The 21213-nt window shown below is 40.6% G+C and overlaps 1 protein-coding gene across 3 annotated transcripts in view; it reads left to right on the top strand.

The window, feature by feature from the left end:
• Positions 1-21213, top strand: part of ADGRL2 (adhesion G protein-coupled receptor L2) — a 223424-nt gene that overhangs the window by 114535 nt on the left and 87676 nt on the right. For all 3 annotated transcript variants that reach the window (XM_054979622.1, XM_054979620.1, XM_054979621.1), the window contains exon 3: positions 19454-19667. In XM_054979622.1, the coding sequence (XP_054835597.1) occupies positions 19454-19667 (214 nt within the window). The remainder of the gene's footprint in view (positions 1-19453; positions 19668-21213) is intronic.

Here is a 21213-nt window from a genome sequence, read left to right as displayed (position 1 = left end):
AAAAGAGGGAAAGCTCAGGATGGGGACAGACAAATGTAGGTTGAGAAGGACAGAAGGAAGCAGGAAAAGGGGGCTTTTAGGAAAGAGAAAGAGAAAATAGTGGAGGAGAAGACAATGCGATGGCTGGGTGTCCCACTTGTACAATACACTAGCCCTAGTGTCTCAATTGTGCTACTTAGGTCTGCTTCCCAGAACTTTTCTAGATGAGCTAGGCATTGTCTTAGAGAGCTCAGATACAGTCATACTGAATGGCTGGTCCCAATCTTGCATACCTTTTACAAACAAAACGTGACTGAAGGTGAGGCTTAATGATCTTGGTACCACTAAGTAGCTTCGATGGGGATGGGTTTGCTTCATTTCAATATCCACAACAACAACTGTAACAAAATCTAAAACACTCAGTCCACATCTGAAACATTGAATTATGACATTCTCTTTTTGTCTGTGTTGCAATACAATGCAAGGAGGCTCAGAAGATGCTAAGAGGGTGTGCTCTGTTGTTGCCCTGGTATGTTACACCACAACTGGATGAAAATATACCTGTGATAATTGCTGTACCATTGTTTGGGTACAGTGCTAACAGATCAATCCATGTTAAACCCGATCCTATAAGCTGCAGAGACTCTCTCAGCCACAAAATATGATAGATGGAGATAAAATGATGGAGCAGGGTGAATGCTGGCGATTAGTTAATAGTGATAATAAGGAAGTTCTTATTTTCCTTGGCTGTTTGATGGGTTTGTCCTGTGTTTTCAGGGACATCCCCCCCCCCCCCGAACTGTTTCCATCTTTCCTATAAATCATACACAGTTTTTAAAAAACTTTGAGATCTTCCCATAAATTGATGCATTGTTATTATAGTACATTCTATTTTTTTCTCAGTCGCAGCACTTTTTTAACGGGTGCTATTAACATATGCAAAACCTTTCTCTCCTGCTTTGTAGTATGTACTCAGTTTTGTTTTAGTTTTTTTTCAAGATAAATAAGTTTGGAAACAAGTCTAGCAGCGCGAGAATGCTTAGAGAAGAATGAACCATAATGTATCTTGGGGAATGTAAGACTGGGAGATGTTTTCCGTCTGCAGCTGGAAAATCTGCTGCAGCTAGAAAATCTGCTGCTTTGGTTTTCCTTCTGCAGCTGGAAAATCTGCACACAACTTACTTTAGCAGTAACATCCCAACATCAAAGTCTTTTCATTTTTTCTAGAGCATTCATCACTGTAGCCTGGAAGTCTCTAGAGGATGGGTGATCTTTTAATTAAGTACAGAACAGTAAATTATGCTTTTCTGCCTTACTGATTTTTCTGTGCCATCACTTGTGTGCAGATAACCTTTGAAGATATGAGTTGGTCTTTGTGGACCTGCTTGTGCTCCTTTTCTGACATTTTTGAATCCATGAACATTTTTGAGTCCATGAAAACATTTCCATGGACCATTATGGAATATCCAGGGACTTCTGACTGACAGGCAAATAGATATTATAATGTATTTCTTATATGCATGAAAAGATGTGTCTTTTAGGTAGCTACGGTTTATCATTTGAGAATCATATGGAATGTTTATTGTATTGTTTGACTGCATTAATGCATTAAGAGAGCTGTCATGATGTAGTGTGTCAGATTAGGAACTGAGAGACAGGTTCAAATCCCCAGTCTGCCATGGATACCAGTCATATCCTCTCAGCCTAACCTACCTCATGGAACTGTGGTTGACAATAAGCACAGCATAAGATGGAACTATATACTTAATGGAAGAACCTACTTGACATGTCACATATCCATTAAAGTAACACATACACACACACCCCTTCTCAGCTACCCATTTATAATGCCGCACTTTGTGATAGTAATTTGGTACCAAGAAAAAAATAGTTATAATTTTGGATCCAGGCTTTGGGCGGGTGGGATCTTTTACTATGGTTATTTATATCCAGGCTTTGGGTGGGGGGGATGTTGCCAATTCAGATTCAAATCCATGTGTGTTTTTTTAGGTTACAATTCAGATCCATGTGTGTTTTTTTGGGTTACAAAGTTGAAGATTATTTTTTTTTAATTGAGAAAGAATACAAGAGTCTGGGGTAGCTGTTTATAAATATAACGGCACCAAAATTTGCTCAGAATATGATGGTCCCTCTAATCTAAAGACCCCCTAAATTTCAAGCAGATTGAACATAGGGATTTGATTTTACAGACCCCCAAAGTAGGTGCCTCTCTGCACAGCTATACTTCTTTCTACTGATTCCTAAAATGGCCGTCAAGCAGCAGCCTAGCAGGAGAGCTCCAGCTGGCCACCAGCATTTTTTTTTAAAAAAAACCTCTTTGCATTCATTTCGTTTTCCTACTCTTACAGTGACTGATAGACAATAAAAAAATAACTTTCTGATGAAAACCTTGTTGTGGTCTGTTTTCCCCTTCCCCAAAATGAGGGAGGCTTTGCAGAACACTCCCTAGTCAGTCTGCCATTATTCCATATGGGGGACTTCTTGGAGGTGGGAGTGGAGTGGTTGTTTTCCAAAAAAAAAGACATCAAATGGCACACTGAACAAGAAAGAGTAATTACACTTCCGTTATTTGGGAGATGGGGTGGCTGTTTTTCAAACAAATTTACCAAAATTGCAGTGGAATGGGGACTCCCTGTCCATTAGAAAATCCCCAAGTTTCAATGGAATAGGATCAAGGACTCTAGTTCTGCAGGCTCCAACAGGTTTTCGAAGGGAGGGAAGAAGTTGGCAGCTTGCCTGCAAAAGTGATTGGCCGGGAGCTCTCCCTTGAAAGGATATGATTGGAAGGGAGGAATGCCATTCCCAAGATATTTTGCTTTACTAAAATAGTCATGTAATGTATCGTGTAAGTTACATGATTATAATATAAGTTGCATGCTTATAATATAAAGAGACAGGCTTTGAGCTAAATGCTTTGAACAACACAATCAAAAAGTAGAATGCACTCATGGGGGGTGGGAGAGAGTTAACCTGACCTGTTGAGAATAGCTTGAATCAATGCTTTGCGAATACATTTTTTACAGTAATGATCCCCAACAATAGTGATACTTCTGTTATGCTTTATTGAACACTGTAGAGTTTTACAGGATAATCTCATTAATTACATATATCGGGTGCTGTGACTCCTTACATTTTCAGTTCAGTTCAGCTGGGATGTGCATAGAAATAAATATGCTGCATTTTTTTTGAAATTTCAGCCCCAGGGTAACATCATTTAGAATCAGACCTAGGACTATAACACAAGGACTTGACCAGTCTGCCCACATTCAAGTTAATATCATCTCCTGTGTCAGCCTTTGGGGGCTTTTGCTTCTGCCTACCCTTTGCTGAGCTGTGTTATCACGGGACAGCCAGTCTTGTGTGTACAACAGCAGATGGATGACTAAGCCAGAACGTTTCTCAGTATCCTGAGGGTCACATTGTCCTCTGAACAACTTGGCTGTTACCGAAGGTTTTGGTGTGCAAGGCTGTCAGCTGCCTGTTGCAGTGTAAGTTACTGATTGCAGCTAAAGAAGATTTGTTAGATTCAGTAACCTGTCCCAAGAGAGACATTTTTTGGCCTTTCAACCTGCTCACAAAAAAAGAATGCTTTTATGTTAATTTTTAACTAAGACTTAGCATGGCTCAATTGAAAAATGGATTGGTTTAGAAATATCTAGAATTTGTCACTGTTCTTTATTGCCCAAGGTAAAGGATGTGTTGTCACTAAGAATCTTATGGATTACAGAGAAGGGGACTATTGCCTCCATAAGTAACAAAGAAGGTATGCTTACCAGTAACTCCATTAAAATTAATGTTGGAAGTTGAAGAAAGCAGAGAAGAACTGGGGATGAGGACCATGTGGTATACTGGAAGCTTCCTGAGTCAGTCTTTCACATTCAGCCTAACTTAACTCTCAGAGTTGTTGTTGTGAGGGTAAAATAGGAAAGGTGAGAATGTTCTAAACCATGTTGAGCCTCCGCAGGGAAGAGAAATGTGGTATAGATGAAGTAAATAAGAATGTTTGCATGTCCTGTATTCAGAGAGGAAGGGCACTGTCTCTCAGCTATCATTTCCTTCCAAAGTATTCCTGCTAATAATGCCCATATATGGGAATTTATGGGTCCAGTTGAAGAAAAACTGCAGTGTTTAGATCTGTGATCTAAAACAAGTATTTTAAACATTAAAAAAACACCTTAAATCCTCAATTTAGAATTGTTATAAACTAAGTAGACCCCTTCAGCACACCGAGAAATTATAATACACTATCAGCAATGAATTCTAACAATTTTGATTTCCTATGGGTAGGCTTCCTTTTCTATCCGCATTCATTATTCCATAGAATCACACACATACACCCCTCAATAAAATGATGCACATTCATGATTCAGAGGGTTTTAGTTTGGTTTGTAAAGCCTGGGAACAAAGACATTTTTTTCTTTCTCAGTTTGTGAACTCAGCAGTGCTTTTGAATTTTGCTTAGAGATAGGGTTTTTTTTCTGTTTTCCTCTCTTTGTCAATCTCATGGTTGGTAAAACTCCTGAACCAACAGGAACTGCATGAGAATTCAGAAATAAAAATGTTTATAAAGTAAGGATACTTGATAAACTTTTATTAAAGAGTATTGAAGTATGTAGGTGTTGTTTTTGTTCTGTACAGATTTTTTATGAGGGGAAGCAATGCAGCAGGAAATTCTGTTGACATACAATTTTTGACACAAAACTTCTTTATTTATAGTGTGTGCTTTCTTGTCTTAGTCCTCCTGAAATTGTTCTTTGCTCAGAAGCCTTTCCTTCCTGACAAGTAGCACTCTCTGAAGGCTCTTGTGAAGAAAAGGAGGATAAGCTCTCAGAGGCTAGCTAACAAACACCCTGTAACTTACTTTTTGAGAAATTAAATCCCTGCTGCAGTTGTACAAGCTGCCATACTGTTGAAATCAATAGGATTTAAAACGTCAGTAACTCGGTGTTGACTTATGGCCTAACTTGTGATTGCCTAGCTGCCCTCACTGGCCATGATCCAGAGAGCCCATTTATGCATATATAAGGCTATGTCTCTTGCCAGAAATACCCGATGAGCAAGTGTGTGCTTCTTTGGATTGCAGCCACCTGACTAACATACATGATTTGGCTGGATATTTTAAGAGTGATGTTTTCAGAGCTGTTCTGTCTTCTGTTTATGTGCTACAGAAGGCATGTGACACTTTTGGTGTAAGTTATATGCACAGCTTGTAGTAGATATGCACTAAAATCCATGGTTGTTGCTTTCAAGAGTGAAGATGTCATTTTTGCAGCTGCATGTGAATGCAGCAAATACAACGAGAAGTGAAAATCGCTTCTGGCAGATTTGGTCTTGTGGAGAGATTTCTCAGTGTTATGCAAGATGATATATAATAAGATTAGTTTTTTAACAGCAGTTAGCTGCACAGTAGTGAACCAATCAACACTTATAAAAGAAATCTGTTATAAGCCCCGAACAGAAAACAGAGTGAGCATCAGCCAGTTGGGTGGAATGGAGTGGGGAGCTTAGTAAAGCACTGGCGAGGTGGTTGGGAGGATTTGAGCAGGGCCGTGAGTGGAGCACTAGCAGCAGGGCTTTTTTTCACCAGGAATGCGGTGGAACGGAGTTCCGGAACCTCTTGAAAATGGTCACATGGCTGGTAACCCCGCCCCCGATCTCCAGACAGAGGGGAGTTGAGATTGCCCTCCGTGCTGCTCAGTGGCATGGAGGGCAATCTAAACTCCCCTGTCTGGAGATCAGGGGGCAGGGCCACCAGCCATGTGACCTTTTTCTCCGAGGGCAACCCACTGAGTTCTACAACCTTTTTTCCCAGGAAAAAAAAGCCCTGACAAGCAGTATGGAGATATCTGAAAAATAACTGGAGATTTTTCTCTCATCCATGCTGCATGCTGGTTCTTACTGTTCTCTCCAACCAGATCCCGCTAATTATTTTGAACTAAGTTCACTGTATGTTAACAAATGCAGAAGAGGCACACAGTACTGCCACTAAGAAAGAATATCTTGAGTTAGTTTTGTCAGGAATACTGTTGTGAAGTGCTTGCCTGAGAGGAGGTTCATTGCATGTGTGTTCATCACTTGAGGACTGCAACATTAGGCTTTTCATTTCAGTGCAGATGTATGGGGTTGTGCAGCCATACCATCATGCATAAAATAGCTCCGCTTCAGGAATCTCTTGCACCCCAAAGCACTGGGACTGTTGCTAAAGGAGAAATGGATAGCCTGTTTGAGCTGTACATATGCAAAGCAAAGGGCTATTGAGAGGTGGAAGAAAGCATTTGTTCTCCCTTTCCTCAAGGGATGCTCTGACTTTCTGCATGGAACAGGGGCCATGATTGGGTTTACAAGCAGAAGTACAGTCATTGGAACTGCCTTTCCCCCCACATACAGCAGGATTTTGTGCCAACACAAAACAACTGCTGTGTGTGTACAATATGAGAGGAAGCCTGGCTCAGTGTGACAGAGCACTTGTCTGCTCTACAGAAGTATCTCTAGTTAAAGCCCTCTTTGGCTTCTGAAGGCCATAAAACCCACTTAGCCATAAAACCCACTTTGGCTGCTGAAGCAAAACACATCTGGGTTTTCTAAAACCTATTTTGATCCATTTTTTAAAATGTTGTTCTGCTTTACGCTTTAAAGGGTATGAAACCTTGACAAAATCTATTTGCCTTCAGAAGCCCAAGTAGGTTTAAAGGCCCATATGAAAAGGAACTCATGGCAGCTTCATGTGTGCAACGTTGTATGTTAGAAGATCAATGTATCTTATATATTAAAAGATCAAAGTATCTGTTCAGTTTTACAGCAAGATTCATGTCCAGTAGAACCTTAAATACCAACAAGATTTTCAGAGTATAAATTTTCAAGAGTCAAAGTTCCATTCCTCAGATAGGAAGCTGATAGGGTTACAAGATGGGTCTGGAACAATACTGGACCCTGGAGGGAGGCTGCACTAATCCTTTTGTATATTTGTGTACGCAGAGCAGGTGCACGGTCCTGGCTGGCCTGATGACATCACTGAACTGACCTAATTCTAGGCACCCCGGCTGGCTGGTCACTCCAGGGCAGCACTTTGCAGCCACAGGAAACTGGCTGGGCACTCGAGCTGGCTGGCCACTCCCATGTGGCGCTGTGCTGCTACAGGAGTCCAGCCTGATGGCCCACTCCTGCCAGCACCACACAGGAGGCTGGATGTCTGAGTTGGGTGACGGGAGAAGAGAGGCCAGGTATCTGGTATTTGGGGAACATTTCCCTGGACAGTCCCCCAAAATACTGGACTGTCTGTGTGAAACCAGTTGCCTGGCAACCCTAGAAGCTGATGAAGAGAGCTTTGACTATCTAAAACTCATACTATGAAAATCTTGTTGATCTTTAAGGTGCTCCTAGAGTTGGATCTTGCAGACCAACATGGCTACCCACCTGATCTAGTGTTCAGTTTTAGCTTTTTTTTTAGCCCCATGTTCTTTTGGTATTCATCCTGATTCTATTTTTACAAATCCCTTGGGAAAAGATGGAAAAATGGGAGTAAACTTTGCACATTCTCAGCTGTTTTCAATGTTGTCTTTATGTCAGTGCTTTGTATTTTAATCCAATGAATTTTAGGGAAATGAGAGCTGAGTAGTACAAATTCTGCATCTCTTTTTATATATTGGTCTACAAAACCTGTAAGATCTTGGACAGTGGATGTAAAGCAATTTAATTTCATTGAAGACAGTGGATCTAACTTTCATTCCTTCCTTTAGAACTAATTACCATCAGTTTTACTGTGTTGGGCAATTTTCTCTAACTTTTGTTGAATACTGGGAATTGGTTGAGTTCTTTAATCAAGGAAATTTATACTATTCTGCAGGAAGTTTTGAATTTCTTTAGGAAGGTATGAGTGGAATCCCTTTGTAAAGCTGAAGAATGATTAGAGCGGAACCTAGAACATCCGGTTTTGAATTTTTATGCTAATTGACCTGTCTTCTGCCCCTTTATTTCTCTTTCTCCTATCAAACAAATTGCTCTTAAATTAGAACAGGTAATCTTAAAGGTTGCATTTTCATATCATATCTAGTTTAAGGGGTAGATAGATACTTGTGTGTTGTGTTTCATCTTTCCTTCTCTGCCGTTTGTTTTGTTGTGATTATGTGATGTAGTAACCCCCTTTATTTGTTTAACAAGAAACACTGAAATGCTGCCCATCACATATTGCTACAACTTGTATCATCGTGTTTCCTGATTTCAGAAGATTGTCAAAAAGACGACTGTAACATTCTACTTGGGAAAACGCAATCTTTACAAAAGACCTTTTTTGTGAGTGCAGAAATTACATGGGGAGGGGCACCATTTCATTCTTGGCAGATAAATATATTTATGCTGAGAGAGGTTTATTTTTTGTTCCCAATATCTTCAATATCTTGCAGTGTGTCTTTTAGAATCATGTCATATTTCTAGAACAGAGGGACTTGTAGATTTATGCGTCACCCAAAGGTTTCTTGCTGCTAACAGTAAGCAGTACTGACAATAGTCTGAAACAATATAGCCACATTATTTGTTTCTGCTTGTGTGGGGCAGCAGGTGGGAGGGGGGGGGTGGAATCCAAAGGTGAAAGTCCTTATTTTGTTTGCAGGTTGTGTGATAATTGGCCTGTATGCAACTGATCATTTCCTCCGACGGAATGACATTTCCATATGTGGAAGAAGTGCTGGATTCCCTCTGATTCCTCTCTCCCCACCCAGAACAAAATTGGGGGATAGGGCTTAGTGAGCTGCAGCATGAGAGGGAAGGAGGAAAATCCTGCTCCACAAAGTCAGTGGATGGTTGAGTACATGCTAGTATTTGCAACTTAAATGGTTGAAGGCATAAACTGGTAATATAATCTTTGTACTTCAGTGAGTGCAGATTATTATTTCCCTTCGGTCCAAGCCATTTCTTCAGTGCAGCTAAAGCAAAGAGGGATGGAAAATGAAACAAACATGCCATTTTGCAAAACCTCTGAGAACAATTTTAACTGATTGTGAGACTCATTTTAAGTCTACTGTAAAAAAGCAGTTTATCTTAGCCCCTTTTTCCTTTCTCAGTGGACTTTCTCTTATTAAATAAAAACGAGTTCTGCAGAAAAGTTTCATCTACCAAGTGATAATACACCATCAGCATCTTTTCGTAGAGGTGGAGGTGGGAGGGAACTAGTTTGTTTTCAGTCTGAAATGTAACATATATAAAGTACGCACACACATATATAACCACAGAAGAAGAATCATGTTTTCCAGGAAGCCTTTCCTAAGATAACATAAGAAGAGCCCTGCTGGATCAGACCAGTGGTCCATCTGGTCCAGCATCCTGTCTCACACAGTGGCCAGTCAGTTGCTATGGGGAGCCAACAGCAGGACATAGAGGCTGAGGTCTTCCCTTGAACTTGTCTCCTGGCAATGATATCCAGAGGTTTATTTCCTCTGAATGTGGAGCTTCCCTTTAGTCACTATGACTAGTAGCCATTGATAGACCTGTCGTCTATGACTCTGTGCCTGTGGCCATCACTGCATCTGCCAGTGAATTCTGCATCTTGATCACTTGTTGTGTAAAGAAGTATTTCCTCTTGTATGTCCTGAATCTTATATGCATCAGCTACATTGGAGGCCCTCAGCGTCTAGTTTTATGGAAGTATTATGTCCACCCACTCTACCCCATGCATAATTTTATAAACCTCTATTATATTTCCTCTTAGGCGCCTATTTTCTAAACTGAAAAGTCCCAGACTTTCCTGCCTTTTGTCATAGGCAAAGTATTCCAACCCCCTAATCGTCTTGGTTACCCTCTGTCCTTTTGGAGATGCAGTTACCAGAACTGCTCACAGTATTCCAAATGAGGCCACACCGTAGATCGGTACAGGGGCATTATAATATTGGCTGTCTTATTTTCAACCTCTTTCCTAATAATCCCCAGCATACAGTTTGCCATTTTCACCACTGTGACGTTTGACACTTTCATTGAGCTATATACTTATAGAGCCCAAGGTCTCTGCCCTTCTTATTCTCAGCAAGTACACACCCCATTGAGATTTTTTTTGTTCCCGCGTGCATCATCTTACACCGGCCTACCCTGAACTTCGTTTACCACATAGTTGTCCACTCACCCGGTTTGTGGAAATCATCCTCGAACTCTTCACAGTTGCCTTTGTTTTTCACTATCCTGAATAGTATCTGCAAACTTTGTCACTATATTGTTCAGTTCCAGATCATTTATGAACAAATTAAAAAACACCAGGATTAGTTTAAAAGCTGTTCTGCAACCTTTTTGATAAGTACCAGCAGAGTAGTCTCTTTTGGTTCAAGTGAAGCCTACCTCTCGTACACCTTCAGTTTGTCCCAGAAAGTTCCCCACTGCCTAACAAATCTTTTCTCCTGGCACAACTTTCTCAGCCATGCATTAAGACTAGACATGGACATGATCTGAATTACGATTTCAAAAAAACCCCGATTTTTGCGTTTGCGCCATCGTGACTCAGCTAATTGGTTCCGTCCATGGCAACTGATCCAGCAGTCGGGGTTTGCTTGTTCGGGACTTGATCGGATATATCGGTTTCTGTTCGGAATTGCAGATACTCTGGCACCAGTAATTTATTCCCGGGGCAACGGAGCTAGGGAAATGAGCTGTGTTTGCCCTCCTTCTGTCGCCCTCAAAACACGAATGGAAGCCCAGCTTTCCTTGATTAGCAGGCTTCCTTCCAACCACGGAGCAGCAACTCAGGGGAGGGAGGGGGAAGGGAGTGTTCTGAAGCCATGGGCACAAAGGAAAGGCAAAAGGCAGCGCGGGAGGCTGGGAGGCCGCCCACGCCGTTCGTCTTTCCCCAGGACAAGGGGCACGTGGGCAAGCCAGCCGCTCCTTGTTCTGGGGAAAGGCAAAAGGCAGTGAGGGTGGCTGGGAGGCCGCCCACGCCGTCCGTCTTTCCCCAGGACAAGGGGCGCATGGGCAAGCCAGCCACCCCTTGTCCTGGGGAAAGGCAAAAGGCAGCGCGGGAGGCTGGGACTGGGAGGCTGCCCGCACTGTTCGTCTTTCCCCGGACAAGGGGCACACGGGCAAGCCAGCCGCCCCTTGTCCTGGGGAAAGGCAAAAGGCAGCGTGGGAGGCCACCTGCGCCGTTCGCCTTTCCCCAGGACAAGGGGCGCGCGGGCAAGCCAGCCACCCCTTGTCTTACGGGGCAGGTGAACCCTCCCTGAGGGGAGGCGGCTCGCTACTCTAAGTGTGTGTGTGTGTGTGTGTGTGTGTGTGTGTGTGTGTGTGTGTGTGTGTGTGTGTGTGTGTGTGTGAATGTCCCCTCCCTCCCTGAAGGGAGGTGGCTCATCGCCGCCTCCCCCTGCCCGCCGGGCCTGGCGGCCGGTGCCACAAACCACCGTTCCTATATCACTGGAAACAGCGGGGCGCCCTCCCGCTTTGGCCTTCCCGATTCCAGACCAGAAACGAGACTTGATCGGTTAGAATCGGTGGCCTGGGTTCGGCAGCGGCCCGGAACCACGAACGGCTTAATTGGTATTTTTTTTTATCATGCCCGTCTCTAATTAAGACTCCTAATCTGTGCCTGTCAAGCTGGCTCTGTGTGTAGAATTGGTAGCAGTTCTGAGAATGCTACCTTTGATATCCTGGCCTTTAGCTTTCTTTTTTTCCGGAAGCACACAACTACATTCCCCAAGGTTACTGGTGCCAATGTGCACCATAACTGCTAACTTCTCTCCAGCACTGTCTATCAGTCTATCTAGATAGTGTGTGATGACTACAACCTTCACACCAAGCAGGCAAGTTACCATGTGGTCAAATCACATGTCACAGCCCACTTTCTCCCAACCCCAGAGGGCTACCCTCGGGATGAGAGGTTATTGGTCCATCATCTGAGGAAAAGGGTCCCTTTTAAGAGAGCAAGTCTCTCCTCCTAGGTCTGATACCCTCCATCCTTGAGACTCTCAATCTGCATAATAGTCAGCACAGGAGGAGGACTGTATTGGTAGGTCCTGAAGGTCTCATTCAGAGGCTTTTCTCGCTCAGCTTCTATAAGTCAGCAACCTTACCCTCAATGGAATGAACCTGTGCATTGAGCGCACACCCACAATTTCTGCCCAGTGGCACATGCATATGGCATTCATATATGCAGCACTTTCTGCAATATATCTGCATAACTAGTTTGTTTTGTTTAAAGGTGTTTCAGGGTAGAAATAGGATGCTTAACTGAATCTGTGGAGATTTCCGTAGCAGAAAGGAAACTGCAGCACACTGCCCTCCTACTGATGTAGAGCTTGTGTGGCCTTTCTCAGAGAGCTCAGACTAGAGGATTTCTTTCTTGCTCCCTCACAAACTCCCTTGCTTAACTCCCAAGCTCAACTCCCCTATTAGAAGCTCTGTTCAAAGCACTGGAAGCAAGTTTTGGAATGCAAGCCCCCAGGAAAGCTGTGTGCCTCTTACAGAGTCAGACTACTAATGATAAATGTTCAACTTGACTTAACCAATTTTCTTTCCTTTGTTAAGTAAGTTTTTCCCCTTTTCTGTTTTGAACAAGAGATATCGTTAATATATATCAAATGCAAATGAATCAGATGCAGTGCTGGTTGATCTTGGCAGATTTAATGTTTCTATTAAGCTGCCAGTCACATCTGCAGTATCACAAAAGGTCTTGGACAATCAGCACACTGTGGGCTTCTCTGTCCCTCACACAGCATGAACTATGCATCCATGAGCTAAAGATGCTCCAAACAATTACTAAAGATGCAAGAAAATTGCATTGTTATCTACTGGTGATAAAAGTATTCATTGTTTATATATAGTTATAGATAGTTTATATAGTTCATTTTGAAGTATTCAAAACACTTCACCTAAATTCCCATGGGAAGGTAGATGTGACAGGAACTTCACACTTATTTATTCACATGTTCACCCATTCATGTATAAAGTTGGCAGTGGAAGTGTACTTTTTACATAAAATTGTAAGAGAAACTAAAACTCGTGCTCTGCCTCATCTTACTTATTCCTTCATACTTCATTGTTTGAACCATTTTATCCCAGCCCACATCACTTCCGAAATTGGAACTGAAGTGGGAAAAAATATTTCAAACAACCAATTGCAATGAGTTAAAGTTGGAAGAGTGAAGGGGAGGGTATAGTTTCATTCACCCTCATACCCAGTTTTCTGTGGGGGAAAAGAAAATAATTACTCCACCATTATAACCCTAAATGGAGGTCTCCTTGTGTGTTGGGGGAATTAGCATACAAGGAGAAGCAGCAAGAGGGGTAATTAGCAGGATCTCCACCAATGTATACCAAGATTGTTCACTTAGAGAATTCTGTAATAAACAGGCAGATGTTCAACAGGAATGTTTTTTTTTTCTAAAAAGGGAGATAACAAGGCAGGCACACAGAGAACACACACAGAGCTAACTAGGAAGACAGTGAGGAAAAGGGAAAGCAACTTCGGGGGAGATAAAGGATAGCAGCTTGAGCAATCAGTGCTTTGTGGCAAGAGGAAGGATCAGACAGGTGTTGGAGGGTGCGCGTAGAGTCCCAGAAGAGGCATACCACATAGCAAGATAGTCCACTTATACTGTGTAAAGTACCCTTGAGCAGGATCGTGTCTTCTGCCCCAGTACAATAGCTTAATGGCTGTCTCTAGAGGGGAGACAACAAACTGGGAAAAGCTTGATTGAACATACCTGGGTGGAACAGTGGAAAGAACCCACGATTAGTGGAAAGGAAGAGTTATCAGGTTCCTGAATAACTCTTAGGAAGGTGGAAGGGGAAAGAATGGAAGGATGTAGGGGAGATTACCTCAGGAACACATGGAATTTTGTCTTAAGCGCTTCTCTGGGGTGTGGGGCAGCTATTCAGTCTTGCCTATTACTCATATTCCTGTAATTGTTCAAACTCCAGCCAGGTTGGGATCCATTTTGCTTGGCCAGGCAGCTTGTCTTGTACTCAGGGCACATGAGAAGGAGTTTATGATATTGCCATATTCTTAAACTTCCCTGTTAGCGTGAGGGTAAAGTTTGACTGCTAACACCATCATCTTGTTTTTACATGTGAATGGGTAGAACAATAAATAAATATGTATAGATTCCCTCGTCATGCCAATAATCCTACCGAAGAAAGCTTTGGCATAGCACTGGGAGTTTTTGTTACAGACTGAATTGTAGATTTATTAGGAAAGCAATGTGTTCAAATATCAATGGCTGGTATATCATCTCCATGTCAATAGTGACAGTAGTTCTTATTGACAGACAAATATGCTTAATTCTGAAGATCTTTGAAATGATGGAGGAACTAGCAGTAGGATCTAGAAGTTGATCTTCCCATTTTCTATCATGAAACAACACATCTGTTTGCCAGAGTTGCCTCCAGAATGTGAATATATTTCAGTCTAAGTCACTGCACCTGTTGCCAGAAGGTATTTATTCAAATCACTCGCCTAAAGCACAGGGAGTTGTTGCTTGACATTTTATAGCTCTTTAAAAAAACCTGTCTTTTAAAAATCATTTGTTCAGAGAGAAGAAAATGGAGCGAAACAGTTCATTTTACCCTAAGCACTGCTATTTGGCAGTATTCACATTTGCACAGCACAAAGCTGCAATATTGATTTTTTTTTTCTCACAGAGCCTCCCACCCGTGCTTTTTTTTAAAAAAAATATATTGTCAGTGTTGCAAGATGGATTGAATTACACTCTGCTTCTTGAAAAGCTTATTTTTCCCATTTGTTGATAAAAAAGACTAAAAATAAAGATCACAGTATTTATTGGTAGATTTTTCATTTAAAGGCATTCATTTTTCCGCATGTTAATGATGATGGCACAGAGAAAATTTCATAAATGGAGTTCTTTTTTCCTGTGAGTGCCGCATCATATTGCACTGTTTCTTTGTGATGTGTGGTGCTGTATACATCAAGTGAGATCTCTCTTGCTTGGGAATTGAGATCTTAACCTATTACTTTGAGATAGCAACCCAAATATAGAACAGAGCTATATCGAGGTTAAAGTGTAGTGCTGTTTAAATCAGGGTGCTTTTTAAAACACACACGTTTTTCCTACTGTACCAAGCAAGAGACTACACTTACATCACTGCATTACAAACAGAACTAAAGACATTAAGTGAATTAAATTGACTGTTGTCAGCATCTTGATGCTTTCCATAATACAAAGAAGGAAAATAGAACTGATGTTCTTTTGTCCTAAAAAATCTTCAGTAATAGCTGTCTGTCTCATTAGAAATCACAAACTCAACACTGAGAGCATTACTTTCTCCATCTTTTGCCATGCAGTTCAGTTCTTTATAACTGTAGAATTCCAAAAATTACTGTCTAATTTTAATATTAACTAGATGTGTGTGTAAATGTGTGCACATTTGTAGCATATATTTAAGCAACAGATGGTTGATTTTCTTCAAAAGATTCCTGAACTATTAATCCCAAGATTCCTGGATTGGTTGACCAAAGAAGTTATTCAAAAGCCTGTGACGTTCATATATAGATATTGTTTCATTTAAAATAATTTCTTTAAACTCTTGACTACATTGCCATGGGCTGCACGGTACTTGTATGACATCGAACAGCTAGATGGGTGACAGCATATGTCTAATGCTATCTCTGCAATAGCACTCTGATATATTATATAGAAAACATTCAGAATCTGCTCTATTATTGTGAGTTGAAAATGGATATATATTATTAATTTGAACAAAACACTCTTCATATAGCATACTGCATTTCAGAAAAGCTTGTAGATGCAATATATAGTGCAATCCTAAGCAGAGTTTCTCCAGACTAAGCCCACTGATAAGCTTAGACTGAATTAATTTTGCCTAGGTTTGCACTTTTAGGTTCTCATATCTTTCTAGTTACATAAAAGAACAGGGAAATAAGATGAGAGAGAGTGTCTATGGTCAATCCTGACAAGTAACAAATCTTTCTAGAAAGAGCTCTACTGTCTCACCTCTGCCATTGCTTTGGCACTGGCCCAGGCCACCCAGGCAGCCTCCCCCATGGCCTCAGCTCAGAAGGGGAGGGAGTTTTCTCACCCAGATCCTCCTCATTCTTCCTGTGAATCGTCTCCAATTGTTGGGAGCAATGGGCAGTGTGTGCATCCTTGATCATCCACCCAGCCCTTTTATACACCATGGAGCAAGCTGTATATGCCTGGTGGAGATACAAGTTCTAGTTCTCCTGAGACATTGGGCTCCTCCTCCGGCTGGTCATGTTGCAGTCCCCAGTTCCGCCACTTGGCCGGGAAGGCATCCTTGCATCAAGCATCTGCCAGTTTAGCCTAGTAGGGTACAATAAGCCTCTGGCCCTGGTCAGCATTATCATTGATTTGTAGTTCCCTCTATTTATTTATTTTTGAACCTACAATCTTTTTTAACAGAGGAAAGTGAAAACATTAACATCCTTAGCGCCATGAAATAGGTCACAACCCCCATTTTACTGGTGGCAAACCAAGACACAGAACTAACTACCATGACTTTATGGGTCAATCACTATATAGAATACAAATATAAATGTATTATTGGAGCTGCTGGAGATAATTGTCATTAATTAATTGCCTATATCATTGTGCCAGATGGTTGACATATTGCTGCACATGTCTTTGAATGGAAAGTGGCATGTTTCTGCCATGCACAGAACAGTACCATGGGGTGGGGGGTATTTTCTTTGATAAGCATAGTCTCCATTGCCTGAAGCTGTAACAGGCTTTTAACCATGAAACTATGTATAACTCTTTATTGTTATATATATTCTTTTAAACGAAAGGTCTTTGACTAGGCTACTGATTTAGATTAGCAGCTGTTAAATAAAGTTCTGTGTTACAGTTTGGCAGTATATAATCTTCACAATACCACATTGTTCTATTAGACATATAAAGCATTACTGAATAGGAAGCATTTTGGTTGAATATGGTATTGTAGCCAAAGCACTTTTGAGTTTTGTTCTGTTTATACTACTATGCCCTAATTCTTTCCCATCAGATTCCCAACAACAAGAATCTAGAAACATTTTTAAGAGGCTATGTGGGTAGCCCAGGCAAGCCTGATCTCAAAATATAAGCCTGGTCAGCCTTGGCTAGTAATTGGATAGGAGACCACCAAAGAAGACCAGGCATGCGATACAGAGGCAGGCAATGACAAACCACATCTGAATGCCTCTTGCCTTTAAAACCCCAGCAGGGGTCACCATAAGTCAACTTTTAACTTGACAGCACTTTGTACTACTATCATACACATATGCACAGAGATATGGATACATACATTTACATATCCATCCATCCTAAAATAGTTGTGATAGAGATGCTTTGTTATTGTTGCAGTTTTCTTCCCAGATGCCCAGGCTGTGCTGCTCCTGTTGATCTATCTTCACTTCCTTGAAGCCTGTTCTCGCAGTTTTTTTTTAACCCTGTGACAACTATAGTTTTCATTTGGCTCACCTGCAATCACATTTCCACTTGCTGAGTTTGTTGAGTGTATGGGAAAACAGTATTTATAGTTGCACGCTAAAAGATTACCCAAGCTGACTTGAATGTAGGCTGTCAATATAAACGTGACAGGTGCCTGTGGCAGCGTGTCAGAAATCTGCAGCTGTTAGGGGCTGCAACAGTCATAGGGATCCATTCTACTAGTACCATTATCCCATATTGTGGTAAATTGTTCAGTACACCAAAACAGAAGATGTTACATCTGAAGCCTGATGGAAAATTATACTCTTAGTTGTGCAAGCCATTTTCCCAAATCCAAAAGATAGTGAGGAGTGGCTTTAGCTGAGGTTGCTTACAGCACAACCCTAAGCAGAGTTGCACCCTTCTAACAATGCAGTTCTAAGTAGAGTTACTCATTTCAATGGGCTTAGACAAGAGTAAATCTGCATAGGATTGCACTGTGAGTCCATTAAAGTCAGTGTTCTTAGAAGGGTGTAATACCGCTTAGGGCCACACTATTAGTATTGAAAGAAATGAACTTTGTTTTTATTCTTTATTAAGTCATATGTTCCAGGGTTGTCCTTGTTTGCAAAAGATGAGTTACCATGCTGAGCTTTGCTTGTAAACCCTCTCCTCCCCCAGCAGCTCAAATTCATGCCTGCTTTTTACATCCTCTGGCTTCACATATTAGCATATCCCAAGGGACAGCTACTGGCTCTCCTGAATATTCAAAGATTGCTGCTGATTTTCCTTGTAGAGCTGCCTACAATATTAAAATATGGTACCATGTATTGTCGTCATATTAATGTTGCTTTTCATTTGTTACTACAACTAGATTTTTACTGATTCACTTTATAATATATACCGATTCGTGAAAGTATGTTTAAGTCACCAGCAATTCAAACGGAAGTTTACATTGGCATGAAAACTGAATGAAAAGTTGATTGATAGGGAGTAACTGTCAGATCTTTAGAGTTGCTTGTATATTGTATGTTATGATCAGAAATATTTCCAAGCACTTTGTAAGCCTTTCTTGTGGTCATATACTTGCTTTTAGTCAGTATCAACAAGCAAGGAATTCCACTTTGTCTGTTCAAAAGATGTACAGCTACTTACACACAGCCAAAGTGTAGCTCAACAGGCCAGTAGCTGAAATTTTTCTGTGAAATAATTGCAGCAGGCAGCAGAGAGAATGATAGCAACTACCTTCAAAGCATAAACTATTCATGAATAAAATAAGTTAAAATTTTTAGAGAGGAAAGTATTATATCATAATGGGAGACATGGATATGAAATCTATATCAAGGTTTGGTACATACATAGTATCAAAAAAATGAGGTGAAAGAGCAAGAGGAAGGAATAAAGAAACAATAGAAGGATTAAGGCACATACTCGTTTTATGTTACAGAGTTTATTAAGCCTGTTACACTTTATTGTGTTTTTCACAGCTATGTGCTCCACTCTTATTTTGAGGCAGGGGGTAAGGAAGGTTATGTGAGGGCTTGCTACATAAACATTACACACTGTTCTAGGTTTAGTAATGAACTGGGGAGGGTGAGGGAGAATAGGGGAAATAAATAGAAGTTGTTGCACAAATTGCATATACCACTAAGTCAGTCTGAGGATTGACCTAGGTCTAGGATTGGATAAACCCAGTCATAAAGATTAAATAAGTTTAGTCGTCAAGCATGGTTCCATTCTGTTTTGTAAACTTGCTGGTCAAAAGAAAAAAAACAGCTACTATCAACAATACAAAATTTTCCATCTATTGCTATTGCAAGGTTTGTCATATAGTAGGGTTTCTTATTGGTCAGTTCATGTAAATTCTGAAATGGATTACTTAGATTTTTTTTTAAAAAAATCAGTCCAACTATTTATAATATCTTCTGAATTATAATTAGAATTAAACATGCTCATACCTGTTTGAAGAGTGCTCCCATGTTCACAGATTCCATGATTCTTAGACACACACATCCACATTCCATATAAAGTTACATAAAAATAGTAATTTCATAACTTAATTTGTTTTCTGATTGTTTTTTCAGGTTTCAGCCGAGCAGCATTACCATTTGGTTTAGTAAGGAGAGAACTGTCCTGTGAGGGCTACTCCATCGATCTTCGGTGTCCAGGAAGTGATGTCATCATGATAGAGAGTGCTAATTATGGGCGGACAGATGACAAAATTTGTGATGCTGACCCTTTCCAAATGGAGAACACAGAATGTTTCCTCCCTGATGCCTACAAAATTATGACACAAAGGTAACCCTAATACTATGTTTGTTACACATCTAAGGAAAGTTCCAGTAAGCTTTCAAGGTTTTTTTATTTTCTTCCCTTCTCTTTTTCCTGGAAAAATATCTGCATTATTTTAATAAATAAATAAAATAAAGCCACTTGCTTTATCTTACTCCTATTAAAATGTTGTCTGTGTAAAAAGCAAGAAAGCAGGAAGGTTACTATAAAGAGTCAAAAACATTAAGTTCTTTGAAACATTACTGTATCTTTCTCTTTTCGGAGGTCAGACTCCCACTCAGAAGTTGTCAGAAGTGGTTTCCTATTTAAGCAGCTTCTAAATGGTCATGCTAATTAAGCACATTTAATGCAATCAATAACTGATCCTTTCCCCATCTAGAGAATATATCAAACTGAAAAATAAAATATAATAGCTACTCATACATCCAGTGGTTAACCATCATTAGCATTTATAACCTATTACAAACATGTCAGAGCAGTTGGTAAATTTGGTCATGGCATATACATGAGACCACTGTGGAAGTATCCATAACCTTCCCTTGTTTTCAAAGACCAAATTTTTGGTTGTTGTGGGTTTTCCGGGCTGTATTGCCGTGGTCTTGGCATTGTAGTTCCTGACGTTTCGCCAGCAGCTGTGGCTGGCATCTTCAGAGGTGTAGCACCAAAAGACAGAGATCTCTCAGAGATCTCTCCCACTGAGAGATCTCTGTCTTTTGGTGCTACACCTCTGAAGATGCCAGCCACAGCTGCTGGCGAAACGTCAGGAACTACAATGCCAAGACCACGGCAATACAGCCCGGAAAACCCACAACAACCATCGTTCTCCGGCCGTGAAAGCCTTCGACAATACATCGACCAAATTTTTCTTAATGCAAACTGGATTAGATTTAGTGATATGTCAGTGATAATAAATAGTGATGGTTAACTGTAGAATATGAATTTTTATGTTAGTAAGAGTTTACTTTGAAAAAGTTCTCAGCTCCGCATATAATCTGTAAGAGATATAGTACATCAAAAATAAACTTTGCATTCAAACAAAGGTGGCACAATTTTCAATTTCAGGGCAAAACCAGATACATTTTATTTGATTTATATATAAAATAAGTATATAAAAATATAAATTCTGCCACATGTATTTCTGATGTCTCTGGAATTGTTTATTGCAACTAAGGTTATATACCATACTGCAATTAAAAGACAGAAATGGCTTGTAAAATCTGTACTGTAGTTAACAAGCATGTGGCACAGTATAATGGTCTGTGTACTTCACAGAAGCTTCTAAATTCTAATGAAGTATACCTCCTTCCGCCCCAATTGCTCATGTAAGCATTTATTGATAATTAATTCTGTCTAATTAGAGTACATTTGCTTCTGATAGCACGGTGCTTGTAGGTAGATTTAGAACATTCTTATTTTTTTCTCAGATTAGTATGAAATATGCAAATCATTCCATTCAATTTTCTTCAGCTCTGGCAAAATTTGGTTATATCTGGCACAACCATTTGTTTTTAAAAATGGAAGAGGAAGCATGTCATTTAATATCACCAGTGGA

Source organism: Eublepharis macularius, chromosome 5 (genome assembly GCF_028583425.1).
Source record: "Eublepharis macularius isolate TG4126 chromosome 5, MPM_Emac_v1.0, whole genome shotgun sequence".
Lineage (NCBI taxonomy): Eukaryota > Metazoa > Chordata > Lepidosauria > Squamata > Eublepharidae > Eublepharis > Eublepharis macularius.
This window is presented reverse-complemented; position numbering and strand designations above follow the sequence as displayed.